The sequence below is a fragment of the Solanum dulcamara genome, chromosome 8 (genome assembly GCF_947179165.1).
Source record: "Solanum dulcamara chromosome 8, daSolDulc1.2, whole genome shotgun sequence".
Taxonomy (NCBI): domain Eukaryota; kingdom Viridiplantae; phylum Streptophyta; class Magnoliopsida; order Solanales; family Solanaceae; genus Solanum; species Solanum dulcamara.
The window spans coordinates 22,994,532-23,021,798 of NC_077244.1; the positions used below are offsets into that span (position 1 = coordinate 22,994,532).

At 36.2% G+C, this 27,267-nt stretch overlaps 1 protein-coding gene across 2 annotated transcripts; it reads right to left on the reverse strand.

The window, feature by feature from the left end:
* Nucleotides 1–475: 475 nt before the first annotated feature.
* LOC129900502 (actin-related protein 5) lies at nt 476–16,843 on the reverse strand. Of its 2 annotated transcripts, XM_055975485.1 has the most exons (12): nt 16,628–16,843; nt 16,462–16,532; nt 14,062–14,186; nt 13,382–13,426; nt 7,068–7,170; nt 6,676–6,785; nt 3,153–3,262; nt 2,977–3,067; nt 2,466–2,900; nt 1,918–2,045; nt 1,231–1,576; nt 476–1,139 (listed from the first exon to the last, which is right to left on the reverse strand). In XM_055975485.1, the coding sequence occupies exons 1-12, from the start codon at nt 16,726–16,728 to the stop codon at nt 639–641; spliced, it is 2,166 nt and encodes a 721-aa protein (XP_055831460.1). In that variant the 5' UTR covers nt 16,729–16,843; the 3' UTR covers nt 476–638. The 2 variants fall into 2 exon arrangements, with proteins under 2 accessions (XP_055831460.1, XP_055831461.1); XM_055975486.1 differs by lacking the exons at nt 14,062–14,186; nt 16,462–16,532; nt 16,628–16,843 and having other exon boundaries at nt 7,068–7,175.
* Nucleotides 16,844–27,267: the final 10,424 nt, after the last annotated feature.

A 27,267-nucleotide genomic window follows, 5' to 3' on the forward strand; every position in this document is an offset into this window, starting at 1 on the left:
TAGACCTCTGTTCTGTTTGATTGTGTTGATAAAAAAACATTTTAAAAATATTTCCAAATTCATTGGTTTTTAGAGTTTGCAAAAACAGTTGCAACACCAACTTTTTTCCCCAATATTTGAAAGATAAAGAGTTTGGTTGCAACTAATAATGCTATCTCAGCCTCGTAAAAGAGATGAGTTTCTATTTAGTTATACTCCTGCAAAGACTTGTCAAACAAACAGAGACTTGGCAAAAACTGTATCTTTAAAAACTCAAACAAACGCCGTACTGGCAGACAAGCACAGCACCTCTTGAATTTTCCATTTTGGAAGTGCGAGTTAGATGTTGAAATGACACTAGTTTAACAAAAGCTTTTTACATGATTTTATTTGTATGCCCTCCACTTCATAGGTACTGAACTGAACTTCAATGTTCTGGCGCAGATATTGACGGCATAATCCAATAGAATTTCGAATACAACCGTTATATAATATCTTTAATTTATCTTTTTTTGGGGTGTCAAATTGCAGGTATAACAAACAATTAGCTAGTGAACAACAGTTCCATAGTGCAAGTTGTGAAACACGTCATTTTGAATAATATAGCTCGCGCTGAGTGTACTAAACCTATGTAATTATATCAGTTTCAACTTGAACAATTAGATTGTGTATCTGAACTTATACCTACGAAGCCAATCTTCACCTTTTTCAAAATAATCCATTCTACTGAATGTTTGCTGTGGGAATTGCACAGCAGCAGCATAGGCCGAAGCACCACACCATGCATCCATAATTGGATCTGTTGCTCTGACAACCTTTATAGGAGTTCCACATGGCCTGATCATCCGAATTCCTGCTTCCAAGCGCTCAGCCATACCTGGGTAGAGACAACTACCGCCAGTCACAACTATTGAACTTGTCATTTTATCCTCCAAGCCTTGTTCCCAACTAGGCAACCTTCTCAATGACACTCCAACCATTTCGTCCAACCCCGACTGGCCTATCCCAATAAAGTTGGGATTGAATAAAACTTCAGGACATCTAAATCTTTCAACCCCAAGTATGATTTGAAAATCCTCCTTTGTTAGAGGATGGAAACGTGGTGCCTCTGAGGCAGATGCTCCAGACTCTGATCCTGGGAAAAATGTAGGGTCGATCTCCTGTGCAGATATGTTACATCAGGATACATCTTTAAAGAACAATCTAACACATAGACTAATGCCACACAAAGTGTCAAGAAAACGTACTGACCCGAAGCCTAGAGGAGATGCGAGCCAACTCAGTTTCATCATGATCTGTCTTATCATCATCATCATCGTCATTATCTCTACTCATTAGCTTGTAGAGTTGCCAATCTTCATCCCTTTGACCAAAAGTATCTTCACCTTTCCCTCGATCAAATGCTGCCGTGGTTAACAGGCGCATCCTCTCTCTTTGGGCAGCATTCAACCTCTCCCCACGCCCGACACCTCCAGAAACATTGTTATTGCCATTTGCATGGTTACCATTTGTCTTCAATCGCTTTCGCTGCTCAATTTTTTCTGAAAGCTCTTTGTATTTGGCTCGCAACTGCTCCAAATAGCGTTCTGGGTTTTCCCTACACAACACAAAATGAATTTATAAAATAAAGAGATATTGAAACATGAAAAATCGGAAACAGCCTCTCTACCTCCACGAGGTAGTGGTCCTCCCAAGACCCCACTTAGTGGGATTTCACTGGGTATGTTGTTGTTGTTGTTGTTGTTGTATTGAAACATGAAATACAGCACTATGCAGCAAAACTGTAATTAAAATATGCTACTTTTTGCCTCATCATCTTTATAAATACCTAATATCCATTTTGAGAAGAAACGGATACCATTGCACATCATTGTAAACACATTTAATAATGCTATAATAAGCTAGCTCAAGTATTATCTGACAAGATATACAACATACAAGCGCTTTTGTTCCTCAAGTATCTTTTCCTTCTCCTTTTCTAACTCCTCCTCCAGACGCTTTTGTTTAGCTCGCTGCCGTGCTTCAGTTGTGGACTTCAGGAACACTTGTCTTCTCTTCTCCTTGAGCTATTAAGAAGTTTCAGCATTTTCATTTCAGTTGAAAAGTTTTAATATAAAAAACATGAAAATAAGTGGAAGATAATTTTGCACAAAGCTGGCCAAGAGTGAAATGGAAGAGACAATTGCAACAATAAATTTAGTTACAACTGCTCTCCTTTTTAAAATCTACTACATAAAGTAAGTACCATTTAAATTCAAGAGACAGCATATGGGAATTTCAGTATAATATCTCACAAAAGATGAGCTATTAAAACACTATGATGACATGAGTTTATTTATCATACGAAGTGCATTAATGTAACACCACAATATTCAGAAAGTAAAGGGAAAAAGACTTGGATATCGAGTTCTTTACCATCACAAAGAATTTTCAATATACAACTACCCAACAACAGTGACTACAAATATGGCGATATACGAGCATACCTGCTCCGCCGAAAGTTCATCATCAGGTATATCAATGAGATAATACTTCTCAGCTGCAGAAACATCCATTTTCTCTTCACTTGGAACTTGCTCACCCTTGGCCTTCCGAAGTGACTGAGTAACTTTTGCAAAAGCGGATTCCACTTCACGTTTAGAAGTATAACCTCTATTCGCAAGGAATGGCACAATTTCATCATCCTCCTCAATGTCCTTGAGCTCCTCTAAGAGGAATTCCAAACCTTTTAATTCATTTTCAAGTTCATTTATTTTTGAGGATCTTTTCGCTTCAGCCATCTCACGCAATCTTTGACTTTGTTTCTCCTTCAAAGCTGCCTTTCTAGCAATTTCTTCTTCTGATGGAGGCTCTTCGACTGGTGATGGGGTCCAAGGAAGCTGCCAACATCTGGTTTTTTCTTCAGCTTCTTTATCCCCCCTCTGAAACAATAAAATCAAATAATTTACCTCCGGAAAGCAGAATAGAGAGGCTGGGCGAGAGATAAGTGCTAATTACCTGAAACAGTTGAACCTCTGAAGCATAGTCTGCAGCTATGTAACAGTGTTCCATCTTCAGTTCTTCAACCCTTTCCCATGTAAGCTTTGATCTGCTTAAGCATTTAAAAAATGAAACTTGAGAAGCAGCCAAAAGTTTATAGCAATATCATGAATTTCAAAAATTATAACACCTACATGTGATGAGGATACTTGAGTGAAAGAAGCTGCTTCAGATAATCAGAGACATGGTATCCACCAACGTTAGTTCGACAGCACGCTTCATAGACAGGTTCTCCATTTATAAACTGAAAATACAATAAATTCTGTCATATATTAGTAGCATATGTTGAGAAATGAGAGCCGACCACTAGCAAAAACTGCATCATGATATGTCAAGCAGAAATTAGCCTGAAAGTGTATGAGGTCTTAAATTGATCTCTTTCACATACTGGGACCTGCACCAATTGAAAAATGGGAAAAGGGCCAAAATTGCCCTTCAACTACGGAAAATGGGGCAACTTTACCCTTCTTTGCAAATTGTCCCAAATTTGCCCATGCCGTTAATAAAGTGGGTCATTTCTACCCTTAAAAACTAACAGACCTCCGTATCATTTTTTAACTCATCTTAATTTATACGAATGGAAAATAAAGATAAAGACCCATGAACGTATCTAAGCCATCCCACTAACCCAATTACCCATTCCATTCATAACATACAACTATTTTTTCTTTCACTATCAATCAAGACTTTAATGTGATAATTGTCCACAAAGACCTATTACACAATCTGAACTGCAGTGTGAAAATTCCAAACTCAGATGGCTACTCCTTTCTCTTTCTAACTTTGTTAAAAGAAGTGCAGATTACATTTTCATTCTCTGGGAAAATATCTTAAAGTTCTTCGAATTAAATGAAAAAAATATATTCCTACTACCAGCTTAGTAGACAACCATTTCATTGACATAACTAAAACTACTATACAATATACTTTTATCTTTGTCCCTTTTTCTATCTTTGTTTTGTACTCTCATATATACAACCATGCCCAGAAACCAAACCAATGTTCTTCTCTTTTCTTTTCTGTCTAATTGATTCGGTCTTTTCACTGGGGAAAAATGAACTTTAATTTGTTGATGAAGTTGGCAAATCGTGAAAATTTTCCGGCTAGGTAATGACCGCCGATTTTTCTCGTGCAATTCACCTCACTTCTAAATTTAGCTTAGAAATTTTTCTGCCACTTTGTATTTAAGGTTGGGATTTTTGTTTTTAAATCTAATATTTCAGAGCTACTAATGTAGAATAAGTGAAAGGATAATTTGGAGCTGTGAATAAATTTAATAATATTTAAATGACTTTTAAGTAGGGATTTTGAGATTTAGTTTATGTATCAATGTATGAAGATGGAGAAAAGTGCGACTGTGAGATCAGGGGGTGTACTAAAGAAGAAAAGCTCTTCTGGGTCCGAGTCATTGATATGGGTTAGTGGGTTAGTGGGACGGGGTTGATGGGTTTTTATTTCCACCTATATAAATTAGAATGGGTAAAAAAATGGGTCCAATTTATTAACGGCAAGAGCATATTTGGGACCACATGCAAATGGAAGGTAAAGTTGTGACCCATTTTCGATAGTTGAGATGTAATTTTGGCCCTTTTCATCTTTTGAAGATGGCACCTTCTAGCTTTACTTTTGGCATTGTCAAACAGGGGCAAGGTTGGCACCTTTTAACATGTTATATAGGTTTGTTGAAGATATATGTAAGTAAATAAACGTGTGTTCTCTCTAACAAAACTTAAACTTTTAAATGAGATGGTCACAAACCTCAACATGGTATCCAAGCTTTAGTGAAAAAATATCACTATGCAACATACCAGCTACATCTGGCAAGAATACCTTGTTCTTGTGCAATTTTCCGGCAACTTAAGGGGGTCTTAGCATCAAAATCTTTTTCGTCAGTGTTGTGCTAAAACCAACACACTCCAGGGTTCCTCAGCCTGAGGCGACCGAACTCCAGAAAGAAGCTTCGGCAAATACCACCATATGTGTCGTCACGCACCATTGGCAATTTTGACTCCTGTGACACATCAGTCTCACACATCATTGGGTAAAACCTTTTCAGGCCACTTTTTTAGTCCTTAGGGTTCGCTGGTCTATTTTGAGACCACCCATCTAAATTCCTTCAATTTCCGACCACTGGGAGTTGGGTTCCGGCATTCCAGACTTGTTTTCGGCCAGATCTCTCTTCTCTGACAATTTTTCTGCAGATTTCTGTCAGTGGGGGGGGGGGTTGCTTTTAGCTATTGCACCCCCCGTTTAGTTTGCAGAATTTTTGTTGATTCTCTTGCCAGTTTCAGACAACAAGCAGCTCTCCAGTCGAGTACTGACAAGTATTTCCAGCAAAATCTGGAATTTACTTCCTGATCTACCTTTTTGGCTATATGTTGTGGTTAGTTGTTATTTTTGGTTAGAACTCTCTTCAATCCAACATTATGTAGCCTGATTTTGACCTTTTTGTGGTTCCAAAAATGCGGGATTCGAAAACTCGAGTCTTGTGATTACTTTGGAACGCTTACTTGGAGGTTCTAACTAGGGGTTGCAAAATTAGCCTATGAAGACATGACCCGCCCAAGTTTGGGCAGGTTAATTACCCGCCCCACCCATTTATTAGCTCAGCCATTTCAACCCGCCCAACTCAACCCATCTAATTTGAGCTACGTAAAGCCTAAATTAATCCACAAGAAACCTTGACAAAATATTTTTAAGAAGACTTTTTGTGTGATATGTGTTAGATATAGCCATAATAAACAGGAAAAAGTTACTAGTTTTATTTGAAAATGAAACAAAGAAATTCAAAAAAAAGGGTAAGGTCTCGCTTTCCTTTGCCACTCAAGTGTACGGCATCTGCCGTGCTTAGGCCCCTTCTTCCCTTACCTAATGAAAGAGTCCACCGCCTGCCTTAGTAGTCTCAAATAAGGCGTGCAGGCCTGCCCCTTTAGTAGGTGATTCACTACCGAAGCGAAGAAAGGGCTGGATCAATCAAAGGGGGTACTACGAGCCCCCTCAGGGTACTCAACAACTAGAGTAATCTCCCTTTCTCCTTTTAGCTTTAGTCGGTCGATATGCTAATAGTTGGGCGGATCGGGCAATAACCCATTGTTAGCCCATCTTGACTCAACCCATCTTAGCCCAAGCGACCTCATTAACCAGCACATTTATTAACTCTGCCCATTTTGACTCATCTAAATTCAGCCAACCCACCCATTAGTTCTAATTTGTTTGGGAGATACAGTTGAGTAGTTGCGAAATCGAATTATCTCAGTTACAACCTGATAATCTAATATCTACTTTTAAGTGAGTATCGTCATTCAGTTTCTAGATCCTATGTGGGATGACTAGGATTGTGTTATACCCGAGGTCTATTTCCTAACACGATATAAAAGCAGACATAGGTTCTAGGCTCGAGTCTCACTGCCATTCATTATCAAAATAAAAGTTCATGCGTTTGACTCGTTAAAAAGGAATCAAGCCTGCAGGTGAGGGGCATGTAGAAGATACAACAAAGTAAATAAAAGGTGCTCTCTACCAGTTTAAAATTTTACATGAGATGATCACACAACTCAACACCACACATAATTTCTTTTTTCCTTTCTAAATAGACAAAGCACAATGCTACTGCCATGTCAATTAACTATAGCTGCATGACAGGGCTCTAAAGCATACCGGGATGACATGAGATGTGGTAAATCCTGAGCTGATTGCAAGGCCTGTATCATTACAAATTCCAAGCTGTTGGTTGTATTTATAGCTGAATGCAGCATCTACACCAAATGCTGCAAGACAGAAAAAAATGTCTATTGTGAGCGACAAGTTCACATAAATGACACAGAAAGTCATGTTCTCTATTATCAAATCCACAAACTGTTGTTTGGTGAGAAGTGAACCAAGTAAATATTGTCATCAATGAAAGAACTTTCAACAAGAACATAATAAAACAAAGCAACCTATAGGATGATAAAAAAAAAGACATGATTACAAGAACGCCATACGACTTTATGAGATAAAATCAAAAGCAATACACAACAGCCCTGGGCAACTGATATGGGTGATCATACCTACTGAAGGAACTCCATATGACTCAAAAAGAAGCTCAGCCATTTTGCCACGAGATTGAACTGGATTGCAAGCACATTCAGTAATTAAGATAGGATGGTCAATCTGCCCTGCCACCGATTTAGAATAAGTATTGGTTTAAGGGACTGCAAGCTGAAGTTTAACAACAGAATATATGTAGCAGAAATTAAATGCACAAAATCAGATGAACATCATACGTTTGAAGAAAAGGGAGGAAATGTGAAAGGTTAGCCTTTCAACATATTTTAAACATCTTAGCTTTGCCAGTCCAACTTATTCTGTTCTCAATAAAGGTAATGGTTCTTCTAATATAATAGGGAAACTATGTATACTTGGAGAATTCTACACAAAGATAGGGTTCTGCAGAAAGAGTATCTAGTCAGCTGACTGGATTATCATATGTGCTCCAAAACATCACAATGTAAAAAGAAAATGGTTCCATTCATGTCTATAAAAGAATTTTCAACATCCTTACACACTTCCATTCCTCTCTCTATATATATTGTCCACATAAGTGACAGAGCAGTCAAGTCTCATGCTCTCCTTATATTAGAGTAGCAAGTCTCTGACTGTCCGTCACATCACCCACTGAACCCCAAATATACATGCAGTGCACCATAATCTATGACATAATAAACAGTTTGGAAGTGAAAACAAGGATCGTAGGACAAATAGCTTGAGTTGTGGTATCTCTGTGCATATATGGTATAGTGTGTACGCCTTATGAGAAACAAAGGTATGCAGACTGAAGTGCATCTCTTCATTTATGTTTTTGCAATGCAATCGCACAAATATATCATCACCCAATTGTTTAAGGACATGACTTCGAAAAACCTAGATATGGAGACACATCAATTGACACGGAATCTCTTACAAAAGGGGAAAAAAGAGAGATGAGAAAAGAGGATAATGTTGGAGATTCCCCTTTTCAAAAATAATGCCATACCATACAACTTACTTTAATGTGTAAAGTGGTGATATTGATATCGTTAAGGTCAGTCAATCATTACCATGAATATTTTTCTGCGAAATTTAATGAGTTTATGAGGACTTAATATTACTCTTTTTAGTCTGATATATATGTAAAATTATAAGGACTTTTGTGAGGAGAAAAATATTATTGAATTGTGTATGTACATTATTACACAGAGACTCTACTTATATATATTACAATACAATCCTTTACCAAGTTGGATACTATTTACTATTTCTATTCCTATTACTATTCATATTCCTATTCTAAGTAGGATTGTATAACCTATTTCTATTCTAACACTCCCCCTCAAACTGGTACATGCAAATCATATGTACCTAGCTTGTTACAAATATAATTAATACAAGGACCAGTGAAGGCTTGGTGAAAATATCTGCAAGTTGGTCACTTGACTTCACAATTTGGTAACAATATCTCTCGAGAGTATTTTTTTCTCTGACAAAATGACAATCAATCTCAATGTGCTTAGTCCTCTCATGGAAAACTGGATTTGATGTGATATGAAGGGACGCTTGATTATCACACCCAAGTTCCATATGACCGGTTTCTCCAAACTTTAGCTCTCAGTAACTGTTTGATCTAAACTAGCTCACAAGTTGCCATCGCCATTACTCGATATTTTGCTTCTACATTAGATCGAGCAACCACGCTCTGTTTCTTATTCTTCCACGACACCAAATACCTCAATCTGGATGTAGAACGTCTATCAAGAGGGTTATCCTGCCCAATCAGCGTCTGTATATCCGATGATATGCTCATGGCCTTGATCCTCGAAGAGTAATCCTTTACCGAGAGCTGACTTTTTATATAGCAGAATACGAACAAATGCATCTCAATGACTATCACAAGGAAAAGTCATAAACTGACTTATAACACTTACAGAAAAAGAGATGTCAGGTCTAGTCACTGTGAGATAATTCAACTTTCCAACAAGCCGTCTATATCTTTCAGGATTACTGAGTGGCTCCTCCTGTCCTGTAAGAAGTTTAACATTCGGATCCATAGGAGTGTCAATGGGTTTGCATCCCATCATTCTTGTCTCCTCAAGAATGTCTAAGGCATGCTGGTGTTGAGAAATAACAATACCTGATCTAGACTGAGCAACCTCAATACCTAGAAAATACTTTAGCTGCCAAGGTCTTTAGTTTGGAAATGCTGAAAGAGACGTTGCTTCAAATTAGCGATACAATCTTGATCATTGCCAATGATAACAATATCATCAAAGTAAACAACCAAATAAATACACAGATTTGGTGTAGAATATCTATAAAACACAGAGTGATCAGCTCCACTACAAGTCATGCCAAACTCTTGAAGTACTGTGTTGAACTTCCCAAACCAGGCTCGAGGAGACTGTTTCAAACCATAGAGTGACCTACGCAATCGACATCCAAGTCTACTAGACCCCCCTTGAGCAACAAAACTAGGTAGTTACTCCATATAAACTTCTTCCTCGTGATCACCATGCAGAAAAGCATTCTTAATGTCCAATTGATGAAGAGGCCAATGACGAATAGCAGCCATAGATAGAAAAAGCCGGACAAATGCTATTTTAGCCACAAGAGCAAAGGTGTCACTATAATCTAGTCCAAATATCTGAGTATACCCTTTGGCAACAAGGAGAGCCTTAAGCCGATCAACTTGACCGTCTAGACCAATTTTGATTGCATAAACCCAACGACAACCAACACTAGATTTACCCGTCGGAAGAGAAACAAGTTCCCAAGTACCACTCGAATGTAAAGCAGCCATCTTATCAATCATCAATCATAGCCTGCCTCCATCCAGAGTAGGAAACTACTTCACCTATAGTCTTAGGAATGGAAATAGAGGACAAAGATGATACAAAGGCATAATGAGGTGATGATAGATGATGATAACTCAAGAAAGTATAATGTGGGTTAGCATTTCGAGTATATTGCATACCTTTTTTAAGCGTAATCGATTGGCTAGGAGGAGGCCAGTCCACATTAGGAGCAGGTTCCGACGCATGACATAAATCTTCTAGGAGTAGTGTTGGATGAGGATGACGATGATAAGTCAGGAATAGTGGCACTACAATTGGAGATGTAAAAGTAACCGTAGATTCCTCAAAAGTCGATACAGGTAAGACCTAAGGTATGGGTAAGACCTCAGAGACATCAGGATGATCAGATAAGGTATAGTAAGGTTGAGATTCAAAGAATGTGACATTGGCGGACATAAGGTATCGACGAAGATCAGGTGAATAACGACGATACCCTTTTTGAACTTGAGAATAACCAAGGAAGACACATTTGAGAGCATGGGGGGTCTAATTTATCTTTTCCTGGGGCTAAGATATGAACAAAGCATGTGCTCCCAAAGACACGAGGAGGAATAGAGTAAAGGTGTGATTGAGGAAACAGTATGAAATGTGAAACCTGATTCTGAATAGAAGATGAAGGCATTCAATTAATTAAACAACAAGACACAAAGACCACATTGCCCCAAAATGCAGCGGAACATAAGATTCAATAAAAAGAGTGTGAGCAGTCTCAATTAGATGCCTATTATTCCTTTCTGCTACGTCGTTCTGTTGAGGGGTGTACGGATAAGATGTTTGGTGAATAATTTCTTGGTGAGTCATAAACTCTTGAAATTGGGAGGATAAGTATTCCAAGGCATTATCACTACGAAAAGTACGAATAGAAACACCAAACTGATTTTGTATTTCAGCAAAGAAACTTTTAAATATAGAAAATAACTCAGAACGATCTTTCATTAAGAAAACCCAAGTGCATCTTGAATAATCATCAATGAAACAAACAAAATAACGAAATTCGAAGGATGAACTGACTCTACTAGGACCCCAAATATCATAACGAACTAATGAAAAAATAGACTCTGAACGCCTCTCAGTACTACATGAAAATCTAGCACGAGTGTGTTTCCCAAGTTGACACAACTCACAATCTAATATGGATAAACTAGACAAACTAGGCACCATCTTTTGTAGCTTGGATAGACTCGGATGTCCCAAACGTTTGCGAATTAGGTCTGGAGGATCTGTAATGGAGCATGATGTGAAGGAATTTGAAGAGGTAAGATAGTAAAGGCTTTGTGATCCATGTCTTGTGCCAATTATCTATCCCGTACTGCAGTTTTGCATGAGAAAAAATCATCAAAAAACGTTATGCCACAATGTAGGGCACGTGTCAAACGACTAACAGATGTCAGATTAAAAGGAAAACCAGGAACATAAAGAATAGAGTCTAGAGTGAGAGAAGATTGGGGTTTGGCTTGTCCAACCCCTTTTGGTTTTGTTTGGATTCCATTGGCTAAAGAAATAGCAGGAAGAGATTGTGAATAAACAATATCAGACAGAAGTGATTTGTTACCAGTAATATGATCAGAAGTGCCTGAGTCCATGACCCATGATTCAGGAGTACTAGATTGTGAAACACAAGCAAAAGAATTACCAACAACAGAACCATCAGGCTGAGTAACCCAGGCTACCTGTGGAGACGTTTGCTTACTTGCTCGATACCAAAGGAACACATCATATTCTATCTGAGCAATATGAGCAGTATTGGATGGTCGATCAGGCGGAGCAACCGAGGCTACTCGTGGAAATGTCTGTATACTTGCACGATTTCGAAGAAACTCATGATATTCCTTTAGAGCAATAGGATCAAAACTGGGTGGTGGACCATGAAAAATATAACATATGTCACGAGTGTGTCCAAGCTTATGGCAATAACTATACTTAGATCGAGGTTTTCCAAAACAACCTCCTCCTCACCGATTCTCCATAGATTAATATGTTCATTTTTCTATGACTTGAGATGCGAGAACCGAGGAGTCAACGGTGGATGAAATGCCTTTGTGACTGGAAGGCGCGGCAAGACAAAGCAGTCTAGAGAATAACTCATCTATTGTAGAATTGTAGGACTAGCTAAAATCTGATCACGCACTGAATCATGGTCAGTAAGCAGGCCAGCAAGCGTAAAAACTAGAAATGGTTGTCAATGCCCTTGTTGTTTTTCCATATTCGTAGTGACGGGGCATCAACGTTTCCAATTCCTACATGATTGCTTGTACTTGTCCCAAGTAAGTAGACATATTGGATTCTTGTTTCTTTAAGTTGGTCATTCGAGATATCACATCATAAAAACGAGATATGTCATTAGTGTATAAAGCACGAGCCTTTTCCTAGACTAAATAACATATCTGGAATGGGCGAAATAAGGACACCAACTTGGAATCAATAGAGCGCCACAACAGACTACATAATTGAGCATCAACCTTCTCTCATTGTGTTTTGGTTGTTGCATCTTCAGCACTAGATTTTGCCTTTTCATCTACCACACATGATTTGCTCGTTAAGTGATCTTGGACACCTTGACCTTTGCACTACAACTCAACCGACAAGCTAGATAATTTGAACTTCCCATTAATGGTTCAAAAGTGATCATATAGCTTGAACTTCCAATTCCCATATTTTTTATGCCAAAAGTGTCAACCCCAAAAGACATCTTGTGAAATCAGAATTTCTCCCCCCAAGAAAATAAAAAAATTGGAAATAGGCTGCCAGAGTAAAAAAAAAAATGTCCAATCGCCGGAAATACAATCTGATGGCCGAAAACTGATCAGAATCAGAAAAAACAGTATATGGTCAGCCTCGGAATGGGGAGGCGACCTCACTGGGAAGAAATTTGTCGAAAAACTGGACAGCCACTGGAAAATCTGCACAATAACCTTAATTTCCAGGGATATTTTTCTCCCAATTGCACTGATACCATGTGAGAAATATTGGAGAAAAACATTATTGAATTTTGTATGTACATTATTACACAAAGACCCTATTTATAGACACTACAATACAATCTTTTACCAAGTAGGATACTATTTACTATTTCTATTCATATTACTATTCATATTCCTATTCATATTCTAAGTAGGATTGTATAACCTATTTCTATTCTAACAGACCTTCTATGATGCTTGCTTAGTCCATGTTTCTTCAATTTCTTCTATGTAAGCTTATCAATTTGCACCCTGTTTATGCTTCCTAGAAACTACAGTTGGATAAAAGTTATGAGGTAAAGATAAAGATAAAAAACAAGTAAAATAATTTTGACAATTGACAACGATCATCAAACCTCAAAGACCAACAAAGACAGTTTATATCAAACAGAAGCAATAGTCAAAGGCCACAATAATGATTTCAAAGCTTCTCTCGAAACAGTAAGAACCAAGAGATTCTAAATAAACCAAGCTGAATATAGTTACATCAGATCTATCTCATCCTGAGAAAAACTTGGATGGAAGCTAGCATACCTGTGACTGATCAGCACCTAATCGATCAAACCCAAAATCCAGGATCTACATACGGAAAACATAATGGTGACATGAGTACCTTTTAAAAAAAAAAGCAAAGTGGTAACATGATTAATGCACACAAGACAAAGTAGAAAAACAAGTTAATCCGTATCCATCATTTGTTTCATATGTCAGACTCAGGTTAGCAACATAGCATCACATAAACCAAATATCTGCATCAAATCATACACCAAGAGTACCACGTATGGCATCAGTGCCAGCAAAAAGTAGGAAAATGAATCATTATTGAGAACTTTGACGGTACAATAGGCTGCGCATCAATATTTTAGTCATATTGCACTCTCTTGACACTCTACAGTAACATCATGAATTTGCCTTGCCCCCTTGGCCTAACATCCCAAAGAGGTTACAGTTAAAATCCAAAGAGGGTGTTCTCTCTTGAAAAATAGGAACAGGTCATAGAACACAGTAGTTAGACCTAATGTCTAGATAAATTGTCAGCTATCCTGATAGTTTCATACACTGGTAGATGGTTTGTCTTTCTTTCTTTCTTTCTTTCTTTCAGGGAGGGGGTTGGGCATAAAATTTATTGACATCACAAATTTCATGGTCAAGCATTCAAACATAGAAAAAACTATTTACCCAAATAATAGCCCCACAAAATAGAAAACCCTTACATATTCCATTATCTCAAACTGATAAACAACATTGCTCTCAAATGCTGAACGAGGTCCTGAACGCGTGCAATCAAAGTACTTCAGTAGCGCAGGATTGTGATCACCGACAACTGTTACTGTTTCACCTGCAATATGATAAGGTAAGCATAACAAAACTCTGAAGCTAATATTCACCAATGAAATGATGATGCATTATATGCATTCACTATTTCAAAACATGTTCATGGTAGGTGATGTTTAGCAAGAAGTAATTTTGATCATTTCTTCACCAAACAACACAACAGACTGTTCATTGAGAACTTTTTCCCCCCTGAAAATAGTTGTGTCAGGGCCAGTTTGCACACACCTCGACTATTTAAAAATATCTGCATAGACAAAGTTGTTTAGCAAGAAGTAATTTTGATCATTTCTTCACCAAACTTCACTATAATTTGTTCGTCTTAGAACTTCTTTTTTAATAAGATCAAGTTCACATCAGGTCGCTCGCACCACGATAAATCTACCAAGTGCTTGCTACCTCCCATTGGCACGGGTATGGAGTAACTCTATCCACCAAGACTTACACAAATGGGAACAAATCACCAACTGTTTTTTACTCTACAAGGATTTGAAGCTTGGTCTCCTTTGGTGCATTTAAACTTCATTGACCTTTATGTCATACCCTCTTGTGCTTCATTATGGAATATTATTTATCATAATTGGATAATTAAGCACTAGGCAAATTAGAAATTTACAGTAAACTCACCATCCAAACTGGTCCTGACATTGCTTCCAAATGAGTTAACACTTTTCAATCAACTACCAAAGGATCAATTAGTTACACGATCCATAAAATTTAGATAATTAGCCAAACGAGCCTTAAGTATCAATCCTATCCTTCATGTGCAGAGGAGAAATTGATCACAGAGGATAATATAACCAGCCTAATGTTCCAGTTATGCAGAATGGAGAGAATATTAGACATCCTGTTTCAATTGAACTGCACTCAATGAAGCAACTTTAACTCAAGACAACCTGATTAGAAGATCCATTTGCATAGTTAATAGATGCTACATGTGTCAGAAGGATATAGAGACTAATAAGCACCTTTTATTTTATAAGGACATTGTACAATAACAGCAGATATTTGGAATATGTTTATCTCCTTTTAGACTCATCTGGGTTGTGCCAGGGAGTGATTTATTAGGCTCAACCTTTGGATGATGACAGTGATTTAGAATATGAGTTGGAAGCTTTCCCTTCTGTAAGCAGTGAAACTTCAGCAGAAGCTGCAGCAGGTGTGAAGGTAAGTCAAACAATCTGCCCAGAGTGGTAATTTCCTTAAGCAAACACGGTTATTTGTGAATAACTGTTTGGCTGAACTGCTTGCTTCTTTCTTTTACACTCAAATATGTTGCACATAACCAATTGTGTGGTTTGTGGGAATTTTGGGTTTGGACAGATGCTAATTACTTCTGGGGCTCCAAATGCTGTCAATATGTTAAATGGTTCAACCATTGAGGCTCCATTGTCTTAGTAGTGTTTGTATCATTTTGATTGTATTCATTCTTCTTACGAATTTCAAAAGAAATTCGTAAGCATAAGTGCATAACATGTTGTCTTAGTAGTGTTTGTATAACATACTTTGTTGTAATTGTTATCGGTTCCACGTACGCTTATAATTACTTCAATTTCCATGGAAGCTTTCAAGGTTGACCCACATTTGTCTTGATCAAGAAAATTGAATTGTTGATACATGAATACATGTTGTCAAGTACACTCGAAAACAAAAAAAAATGATTTTTTGACATGGAAAAGAATTCGTGAAGATTCCATAAGAGGTGTTAAGTTAACCTCCTGAATGTTCCTTTCATTTATCAAAAGAAAGTAAAAAAAGCAGGATTAACATTTAACAAGATAGAAATTTAGAGGGAAGCCAAACGGTTGAAAATACTACATCTCTAATTTTATGGCCAAAACCAGTAAACCCACTGTGAATAAAAAAGTTAATGCATCCCTTCTTCTCAATTAGCTAACTTAGGGTGTGTTCGGTAAGAAAATGACTTCCCTACTGAAAGTAGAAAAAAAAAAGTTTTACAAATAGCATTACCCCTTGATTGTGCCCTCCCAATCCTCCAGCACAACTCATCTTCAACCTCATCCCCCTAGCTCCCACTACCCCACACCCCAATCCCCACCTCCTATAATATTTATCTAAATACAAATGCTTTTAGGATAATATTGTTTTCTGACGTACTGATGACAAAAAAATCAGTAATAAGCACATATTTTTGCATTCTCCTTTATAATGAGAACACCCTTAATCTAAAATTTTCTTAGTCTAGGAAAATCATAAAAATGTGGTTCCTTTTTGTTATTCTACTTGACCTCAATAGGAGGAAAATTAATACATAAACATACCAGTGGTTTTATGACGAGGCCTCTGAACAATATTTCGGAAGATAACGCGAGGTTCATTCTCACCAGCCCACCTGTCAATTAACAAATCCGGAGCTCAAGCACACCAAATACAGAGACAAAAACACTCAAGACACAAAGGGAAATTGAGGGATTTAGGACTGAATACCCAATACGGAAATAGGAAGCGCCATTGTCAATGACAATAGGGTGACTAGAGTTGAAGGAACTGTAATCTGATTGCCTCTGTATTTTCGATATGAAGGGCATTCTTCCGTTCTTTGCCCTTTTCTCTTTGCTCTTCTTCCTCTAAACGCTGCTGCCCTAGCGTCAGTCGTTCTTAATGGAGTGCCAGTGAGAAATTAGTTTAAACACACCTACTGGCTACCCGTGTCAATTATTTTTTTATTAAGGGAATAGAACCCAATTTCTTTTAATTAATACTTACTGTATACTTTTATTTTATTAACATTTATAACATATTTTAATTTAATAAGAAAATTATATATACTATTTCTTTTTTTAATACAATTTTCAAGTGGGAGAAAAATTGCATATTCATCTCCTTTCCTCTTTGTTTGCATTTCAAACTTAATTGTTGTGTTCTGATTTTAATTTTTCTTCGATTTTCGTAGATGTTTTACACAAATTTTATTATTTTTAGTCCACAATTTTAATGAAAGGTAAAAAAAAAAAAATCTAGAAGAAGCTCACGAAGTCGGATTATTGATTCAATCGATGGTGGTGATGAAGATGCTGATGAGTCTATTTAAAAGGTTTATACAAGGAGTTGGATGAGAGGTCAAAATGCGGCTTCTAGTGTTAGTAATGAAGTGAATGACAGTCCAATTTTGATTTGAGAATTTCAAAAAATCAATTTGCAGAACAATTTTGTGGCAATGTTAATCAGAATAGGAAAACAATGCAAGTGAAAAAAAAAAGAATGTAAAGATAAGAAAAAAGTCACGGAGTTGAATGATATGCAGAAATTAAAAAATAAGACGAGTTGATGTTGCATCTACCTCTAAAAAAATTATTGACAATGATGACGATTTTGAGGATTTACCTCATCAATTTCAGTTAAACAAAGTGAAAAATACAGTAATTTCGAAGAAGAAAAGAAAGACAAAAAACAGATTATCCAAAGATATCATTCTACCGAAGAGTAGAGATCCGGTATGCCATTCTATCAATACACTTTAATTGATAGGATGCAATTTATTTGTGTGTGCTTTTTTATTTTATTGTTGTTTTGAATTTTTGTGCTGGATGTTGAAGAAAAAATTGTGGATATGATACTCTTATTATTGCCATCGTATAGATCTATTGTCTAGTGAAAGTTAGTTCGACTATTAAGAAGTTTAAGTTTAGTCTTTATTTATATGTAGGATCAAAAAATCTGGAGACATTTGAATGTTCTGTATGTTATATATCTGAAAGTCACTCGAGTTATTTAGGAATACTTGTTTTGGTTACTTTCTTGACCTTTAGAAAGTGAACACACGACTCCAACTTACTCATTGCCTTATGAACAAAGAGTTAAAACACACTTCAGATGATGTGTTTGTTGTTGAATTACACTTCAAAAGATTGTTTTTTTTATCTTAGAGAATTTGATTTAATTACTGCATAAATCGTGATACTGATGTGCTTCTAATAATGTTCTAGATTTTAGTTATAGGTTGTTGATCAATTATTTTTCAAAGTAAATCACTATTCAAAAGAATCATTTACTGTCACGCTCCGAGCTTACACCCTAAGCGTGGCCGGCACTCACAACCATTTCTGGTCTCAAGTGAATTTTTGGCTTGTCTTACTACTATATTGAATGCTATAATAATTATGCGGAAGCTTTTAAAAGATGAGCATGCAATAACTTTAGAAACAAACTCAAATACTTTATTTAAAGATCTAAAAATCTGAATAAGTCTGTCTATATATATATGTATATATATAGACGGACTCATCTATGAAGCCTCTAACATACTGAAGATAGATTGATGGGACAAGACCCCAGTTTACCTAAATACTCTACTAACAATATATACCAACTGCTAATACTCAAGATAAATAGAAGCCCTCTAAAAAGGAAAAAGGTCACGTCAAAGTTTGATGAAAGTAGTCTTAATGTTGCGTCTGTTATCATGAGTACCTGATCTGCATCATAAAATAATGCAACGTCGAATGACGTCGGTATACGAAATGTATGATGTGTAAATAGCCAAGTGAAATAACTGTCTAAACTAAACATACTAAATTGAATGAGTAAATCTGAATATAAACTAAAACAAAGTCAACTGAATAGTAAAACTTGCATGTGTGCTCTAACAATAAAACTTAAAAACTGAATATATGCAATAATAGCAACTACTGAAAAAAATATAGCTTTACTTTTTTGGAAAGTTTCTCTAACTGACAACCATCACTATGAGCCTCGTGATGATACAACATCTTGCCCTTGTTGCCAGAACCATCCAATACTTGTCAGGGTAAAAGACGAACTTAACTAATGGATCCAATCTTTAAGCCCTTACTAGGGGCTTTTTGAGGAGTCGACCAAATTAATGACACGATCTTATCTATGTTGGCGACGCAGTTTTGGGATTTGGATTCTCTGAAACCTTACCCAACTCATGCTCAATACTATTCCCAAAGTAATGCAATAGTGCTCAATAACTATACGAAGTTTAATTTTTTTTTAAAAGGTTCCACTTTAGAAGAAAAATTGAAAATTTGATACTTGGACTGTATGCTCAGTAATACTTCTTTAAACTGAATTGAACTGAACTTTAAAATCTTGACTATACTTTTCTAAAAATCTTACCATGCTTTCTTAAATCTAAGATATGCTTTCTTTAAAACTGAACATGTTTTTTTTAAGAAATTGTCTATATTTTTTTAATGAAAATATGCATCTTGATGCAAAAATATACTTTCCTGAAACTCTTACTTAGAAAATGCACTTAAAGAAAAATATACTTTCTTGATATTCTTCTAAAATAATGCACTTAGAGCAAAATATACGTTCTTGAATTTCTTCTAAAATAATGCATCTAAAGCAAAATATACTTTCTTGAACTCTTTCTTGAAAGACGTCTTTAAAATCTTGAAACTTACTTTACTCATAAAAATAATGCATATTAAATACTATGACAAGGTTTTCAAATAACCTGGGCTAGAAAAAAAAGTTCATGTGGTATAATAAGTATGGACCATAAATTAAAGATCATTAATGATATGAAGTACCATAATTTCAATAATAAAATCAAGAATCAACAATAGAAAAAAAGGACAATTTCAGAGACCTCCCTCCAAGTTTCGCTCTATAACACTCACTTCTCCTGTGGTTTACGATATTATGCCTACCTCGCTTATTTTGAATTTTTTGTAACCATTCTTTAAATCTATTAAAAATAAATATAAATTAATTACGATTTGAAAAGTTTGTCCTTATTTATATTAATTTCTTCATATTAATACAGATTATTAAAGCTAACATATTTAATAAATACTTTAAAAATAATTCAACACAAATAATAAAAACTAAATCCACACAAACAAATTAGTACTATAATATATTATCTATAAATACATTGTATTTTGATTACCAAACAAAAATTAAAGCTCTTTGCAAAGTAAAGTAAACTAATTCACTGGTGATTTTATTCACGATAACCCACCATTTTCACCAAGAAAAATAAAGAGAAATAGAATAGGAACGTGGAAGTTTGAATATAAGAGGACTTTCGATTCATAAGGATGAAAATAATAGTTATTTATGTTGATTTATTTTTAAAATATTTATTAAATAAGTTGTTTTTTATATATGCATTAATATGAAGAAATTAATATAAAGAAGGGTAAAGTTGTCAAATCGTAATTAATTTATATTTATTTTTAATAGATTTAAAGAATGGTTACAAAAAATTTAAAATAAGCGAGGTCGGCGTAATATTGTAAACCATAGGAGAAGTGAGTGTTATAGAGCGAAACTTGGAGGGAGGTCTCTGAAATTATCCCTAGAAAAAATAGAGAGAATTGAAAATCATGAACTTTCGGGTAAAAATCCTAACTTCGATCTTACTAACTGAAGTTGTAAATGTATGGCATGAGGAAGAACTAAGTTTCTTATTATGATAGTCTTATATATCTTAAACGCTCCACAAATCTTGAAAAAGAACCCTAACTTGATGAAGAATAATCAAGAAATCCTTTCTTGAAATTCTTCGATTCGCTGATTGCTGGAAATCCTATGTTTTTATGGTAGATTCTTTCTTAGAATACATAATTATATGTTAGAATCACTAAAGAATTGTGAGAGTATGATTACCTTGATTTGGAAGGAAGAAATCTTGATGGACTTGTTCAAAAATCAAGTCTTGAACCCTAGAATTGAATTCTTGATTTCACTAAAGATAGGAAGAAGATTTGATGTTAAACTCTTGTAGAAATTCAATAATTTATGTTGTAAAATCATGGAGTAGTTATCATGACTTATAGGGTTGAAGATAGATTTTGGGTCTGTTGGGATCAATCAAGGGGTGAAAAGTGAGAAAAGAGACTTAAAATAATATTTTTATGAAATCTGGAAAATTTTGATATACAATTGATATACATTATATACATGATCTGTGGACCTGAAGCAGAAATCTCAAATTGGAGCATTGTCACGACCCAAACTAGGTCTAAGCCATGACATGGCGATCAGGATGCGAGGGACCCCAACCAAGCTATCTTAGAATACATTGCATACATAAGGTAAATAAACATTGTCATATAAACGGAAGTAGAAGCTCAAGGAAATGGGTCTAAGGATAGAAAACTCGATAGATGTCCAACCGGACCACATGACATAGCGTATAAATATGCCTCTAGTCTAGTCTTTGATGGGGGCTTAGAAAAAACTCCTAGTTCACCTGAAACAATAGAAGAAAAGTCAAGTAAACAACGAGAATGAAAGTCATGTCCTCTATAGAATGAGGACTCACCAACTTCTTGATATCTAAAGCAACTCTTGCCATGAATTGAATGATCGACGTCCTCCCCTACATTATGAGACAATGTAGGTGAGATGTGCATGAAAAAGTCATGTCCTATATAGAATGAGGACTCACCAACTCCTTGATATCTAAAGCAACTCTAGCCATGAATTAGGTGATCAACATTTGCCCCTACATTATGAGACAATGTAGACAAAATATGTGTTAGTACATAAAAGGTACTAAGTAGGTGAGATGTGCATGAAAAAGTAAGGAAAGGTGAACAATATGCTATAAGATGAATGACCAATCATAATGAACCTAAGTAAGGCTTAAAAACATTTGAAACCATAGGAAAACTCATAGTCAATGCACATCATAAAACTTCATCGAAAAACTCATAGTTTAACTTTCCACTTGTGTTGGATAAGACCGTTAACTGACATCTTAAGATCATGCGAGCTATAACATGGAATCCGATGTAATTCTCATCGAGAAGTGGAGGCTACCTTGCCAAGGTATACTCCGTCATGGTATTCATCTCAACTCAACTATGCTATATGTGGATCCACTAGCTAGGCCATGAAGACAATCCTACGTGGGCAACGTACTTTGGGACTTTAGGTTGCTACTTGGATTCCTTGGGTAACTAACTGTGTTACCGGATCGAATCCCACCTAGAAGTCCTCTCGGTGATTAGTCAATATCCCAACAGAAACTCATAAAAACATGATCATAACATAATAGGAAAAGATAGTAACTACCTATCAATCCTACTTTATAAACATATTAGGAGTAGCTCATTAACTTTAGTGATTCATAAGAATCCATAACTTCGGTGAGACTTGTCCTTTATCACGATCTTTAATATGATTGTATGAGAATTGTACTTATTACATCATAATAATTTTCTTTGATCATAACTTCATCATTAAAATTATAATCTCAACTTTAAAACATAGCACTTTCCTTGAAAATCATTGAAAACTCATAATCAACTCATGAAAATCATTTTTAACTTCATAATCATAACTTGAAAATAGCTTTATACATGAGCATTCATAATTCAACTTAAAATCATGAAATTCATGTGGAATCATGCTTATAAAGATCATTGATAATCATCTAAAACAAAATTGAAATTACCCAATATAATTAATCAAACTAGGGTTAATATACCATTGAAAATTGAAGGAAACTTTAAGAAACATTTGGGAGACTCAATGGGTAGATACATGCTTGAACTTAGTCCTAATTATGTCTAGGTTCATTAAACAAAACTTGAAAAATAACACAAATATCCCTCATCAAAACTGGAATTTGGACCTATGAATCAGCTCCTACGACTCGTCCTTTAGTAGTAGTGCAAGTCCCTGAGAAGGCCTAAAAATAAAGCCTTAGGAGTTTTCTTACAAGTCAAGTTTACGACTCATCATCATGTCTACGAGTCTCAAATTGACTCATCCAGCAGGTCTTGGAAAAGACCTGAAAATAGGTCTTTAAATTTTGCAAACAAATCGTGTCTATGACTCGTCTAAAGTACTGCGAGTTGTAAACATGATTCGTCTTGCAGGTCTTGAGCCCTGTAAATTGTGGAATCTCTGAACTTTCGAAATGACTCCTTTTGATAAATCGAAGACACTCCTTTGAATCATCCTGTTGAGTCGTAGGGTATCACTTGAAGTTAGTCCTGAATAGACCTTTGAGACTCACTCTTACAGGTCGTAGAAAGCTCTACGAGTCATAAAGTTACCCATGAACATGAGGTCAGTCCAAAAATTGAAATTTTCTCCTTGGTTCCAACTTTCCGACTTCTGAAGTCTTAAATATCTCCTCTCTGGGAATATTTTTCCTTGAATGAGATTAACTTATTATAGGAAAGACACGAAAAGAGGACTAGCAACCCAACATGAATATAGTGACACTTTAAAATGCATGGAACATGAAAATTTTAAACTTAATATAAGTCATGACTTTGAAATCAACTGTGATGATCATGCATGCATATGAATGATATAAGAGGAACTGAATACATAAGAGTTCAACTAACTTGAACAAAAATGGCTTACTACTTTAGGCTTGAGTAGGGGGAAAGAGGTATGGGTATCATTTCATTATATCCGCCTCCGCTTTCCAAGTAGCACTTTCTATTTGTTGATTCCTCCATAATACTTTAACGGACACAACTTCTTTGTTTTTTGACTGTCTAAGATTTCCACTGGAACCTCCTCATAGGTCAAAATTTCTTCAACACTCACATCTTTCTATGGTACAATGTAATTCAGATAACCCACGAATTTCCTCAACATAGATACATGAAACACCGGATGAACCATGGCTAACTCAAATGGAAATTCTAACTCATAAGCCATTTTTCCAACACGTCTCAATATCTTATAAGGACCAACATACCAAGGACTCAATTTCCCTTTCTTACCAAATCGCATTACACTTTTCATAGGTGAAACCTTCAAATAGATCCAATCATCCACTTCGAATTCACGGTCTCTTTTCCTAACATCAAAATAGGACTTTTGACGACTTTGAGCTATCTTCAACTTCTCCCTTATAAGTCTCACCTTTTCCATAACATCTATTACCAAATCTGGACTGATCAAGGTCATCTCACCTACTTCAAACCATCCTACCGGGACCTACATCTCTTCCTATACATTACTTCGAAGGAGCCATTTGGATGCTAGTGTGATAATTATTATTGTAGGCAAATTCAATCAATGGTAAATACTCATACCAACTTCCTTTAAAATCAATAACACATGATCTCAACATATCCTCTAAATTTTAGATTGTTCTTTCGGCTTAAACATTGGTTTGAGGATGGAAAACAGTACTTAACTTAACCTTTGTACCAAGACCCTTTTGAAATGACTTCCAAAAGTGTGAAGTGAATTGAGTACCTCGATCCGATATAATAGACAAGGGAACACTATGAAGTCTTACCAATTTATGAACATACAACTTAGCATAGTCTTCGTCACTATAAGAAGTCTTAACCGGTAGAAAATAAGTCGACTTAGTCATTCGATCTACTATAACCCAAATATAATCATATTGCTTCTTAGTACAAGGCAAACCCATTACAAAGTCCATATTCACATCTTCCCACTTCCAAGTAAGAATTTCAATATCTTGAGCTAAACCTCCCGATCTTTGATGCTCAACTTTAACTTGTTGATAATTTGGACACTTAGCCACAAACTCTGCTATGTCCTTCTTCATGCCATTCCACCAATACACCTCTCTCAAGTCACGATACATCTTGGTGGAACTCGGATGAATCGAATATTGGGAACTATGAGCCACATTCAATATCAACTCCCTTAAACCATCAACATTAGGCACACACAACCGACCTTGATAACGTAGCACACCATCTCCCCCTTGGGAGAAAGACTTAATGGCTTTTTTGGCAACTGACTTCTTTAACTCAACTAACATCGCATCATGGTCATGTTTGTCCTTAACATCCACCACAAGAGACGATTCCGAACCATTATGCACAAGAACACCTCCATTATTAGAATCAACCAAACGCATACCTAATTGTACCAATATATGAACATCCTTAACCAATTATTTCTTACCTTCTTCAACATATGCAACATTACTTATAGACGATCTACTTAGTGCATAGACAACCACATTAGCTTTGCTCGGATGGTACAACACACTCATATCATAGTCCTTCAATAATTCAAGCCATCTCCTTTGCTGAAGGTTTCCAAATCTTCAAAGCAAACAAAACCGCCGCTATCTCCAAGTCATGAGTTGGATAGTTTTTTTCATGCACCTTAAGTTGCCTAGAAGCATAGTCTATCACCTTATGGTATTACATAAAAACACAACTAAGACCAACCCTTGAAGCATCACAATATAAACAAAACCATCGGACCCTTCCGGCAAGGTCAAAATAGGAACGGTAGTAAGACAATCTTTCAACTCTTGGAAACTCTTCTCACAAGCTTTTGACCATTGGAACTTCACCTTCTTTTGAGTCAACTTAGTCAAAGGCGACGAAATCGAGGAAAATCCTTCAACAAACCTTCTATAGTACCTGGCTAGGCCCAAGAAACTCCTAATATCCGAAGGAGATAAAGGTCTAGGCTAATTCTTCACCGCCTCAATTTTCTTAGAATCAACCATAATTCCTTCACCAGACACAATGTGACCAAGAAAAGCCACCTCCCTTAGCTAAAAATCACACTTATTGAACTTGGCAAATAATTGATTGTCCCTTAAAGTTTTCAACACAATCCTTAGGTGATTAGCATGCTCCTCTTCATTTCGAGAGTAAATCAATATGTCATTGATAACCACAGTTACAAACATGTCCAAATATTGTTTGGAACACCCTATCCATCAAGTTCATGAATGCCGCAGGGGCATTAGTTAAACCAAATGACATAATTAAGAATTCATAATAACCATACCTTATTTGAAATGCCGGTTTGGGAATATCACACTCCCTCACCCTTAGTTGGTGATAATCGGAATGAAGATCAATTTTAGAAAAGTAACTTGCACCTTGCATTTGGTCAAACAAATCATCTATCCTAAGAATTAAGTATTTATTCTTGAATGTTACTTTGTTCAATTATCAGTAGTCAATGCACATACGCAGCAAACCATCCTTCTTTCTAACAAACAACACGAGAGCACCCCATGAGGATATACTTGGTCTAATGAAAGCTTTGTCTAACAAGTATTTCATTTGATCCTTTAACTCCTTTAATTACACCGGAGCCATTCGGTAAGGAGGAATAGAAATGGGTTGAGTATCGAGAGGAAGGTTTATACCAAAGTCAATCTCCCTATCGGGAGGAACACTAGGTAAATCATCGGGAAACACATCAAAAATATCATTAGCAATAGGGACCGACTCTAGAGTAAGCGCTTCATTATTATCATCCCTAGCCTTCACAAGATGGTAGATACAACCCTTGAAAGTCATTTTCCAAGATTTAAGGCACAAAATGAATTGACTTTTGAACAAGGAATTACTACCCTTCCATTCTAGGACCAGCTAATTAGGAAATTGAAACTTAACTACTGAGGTTCTACAATCAATAGAAGCATAACATGCATATAGCCAATCCATACCAAGATTAACATCAAAATCGGTCATCTCAAGTTCAACTAAATCAAATAGAGTAAATTTATGGAAAACCAAAATCCGATAACTTCTATAGACTCTTTTAGCCACAACCGACTCATCTATGGTAGTAGAAGCGAAAAAAGGCTCTAATAATATTTTGGGGCTAACATCAAATCTTATGGCCACATAAGGGGTAACAAAAGACAAATTTGCACTCAGATCAAGTAAGGTATAAACATCATAGTGAAAGACCCGTAACAAACCGGTAGCAACATCATGAGTCTCCTCTACCTCTTGCCTACCATGAAGAGCATAAAACCAATTATTGCATTGACCACCTTTTAGTTGCTCTTGGGAATCTTGAACAACTTGACCTTGAGGATGACCATCATTGACCTTACATTCTTTAGCATGATGACCTATCTTACCACATCGATCGCACACATTCAAGCCTGCTAAACACTCACCCTTGTGGTTCTTGCCACACTTCTTGCAGGCGGGGGTCACTTGAACAATAGGAGCACCTCCTTGAGGCTTAGGGTTGGACACCTTATCTTTGTCAAACCTTGGAGTAATGACATTTAAAGACCCTTGTCCAGAGTACCTTTGGTGAAAATAAGGACGCCCACCACCTTCAGACTTAGCATGAGGGAAATCACCACCATCGGTCCTTGGTGTTTTAGACTTCCTATTTGTCTCTCTTAGCTTCTCACT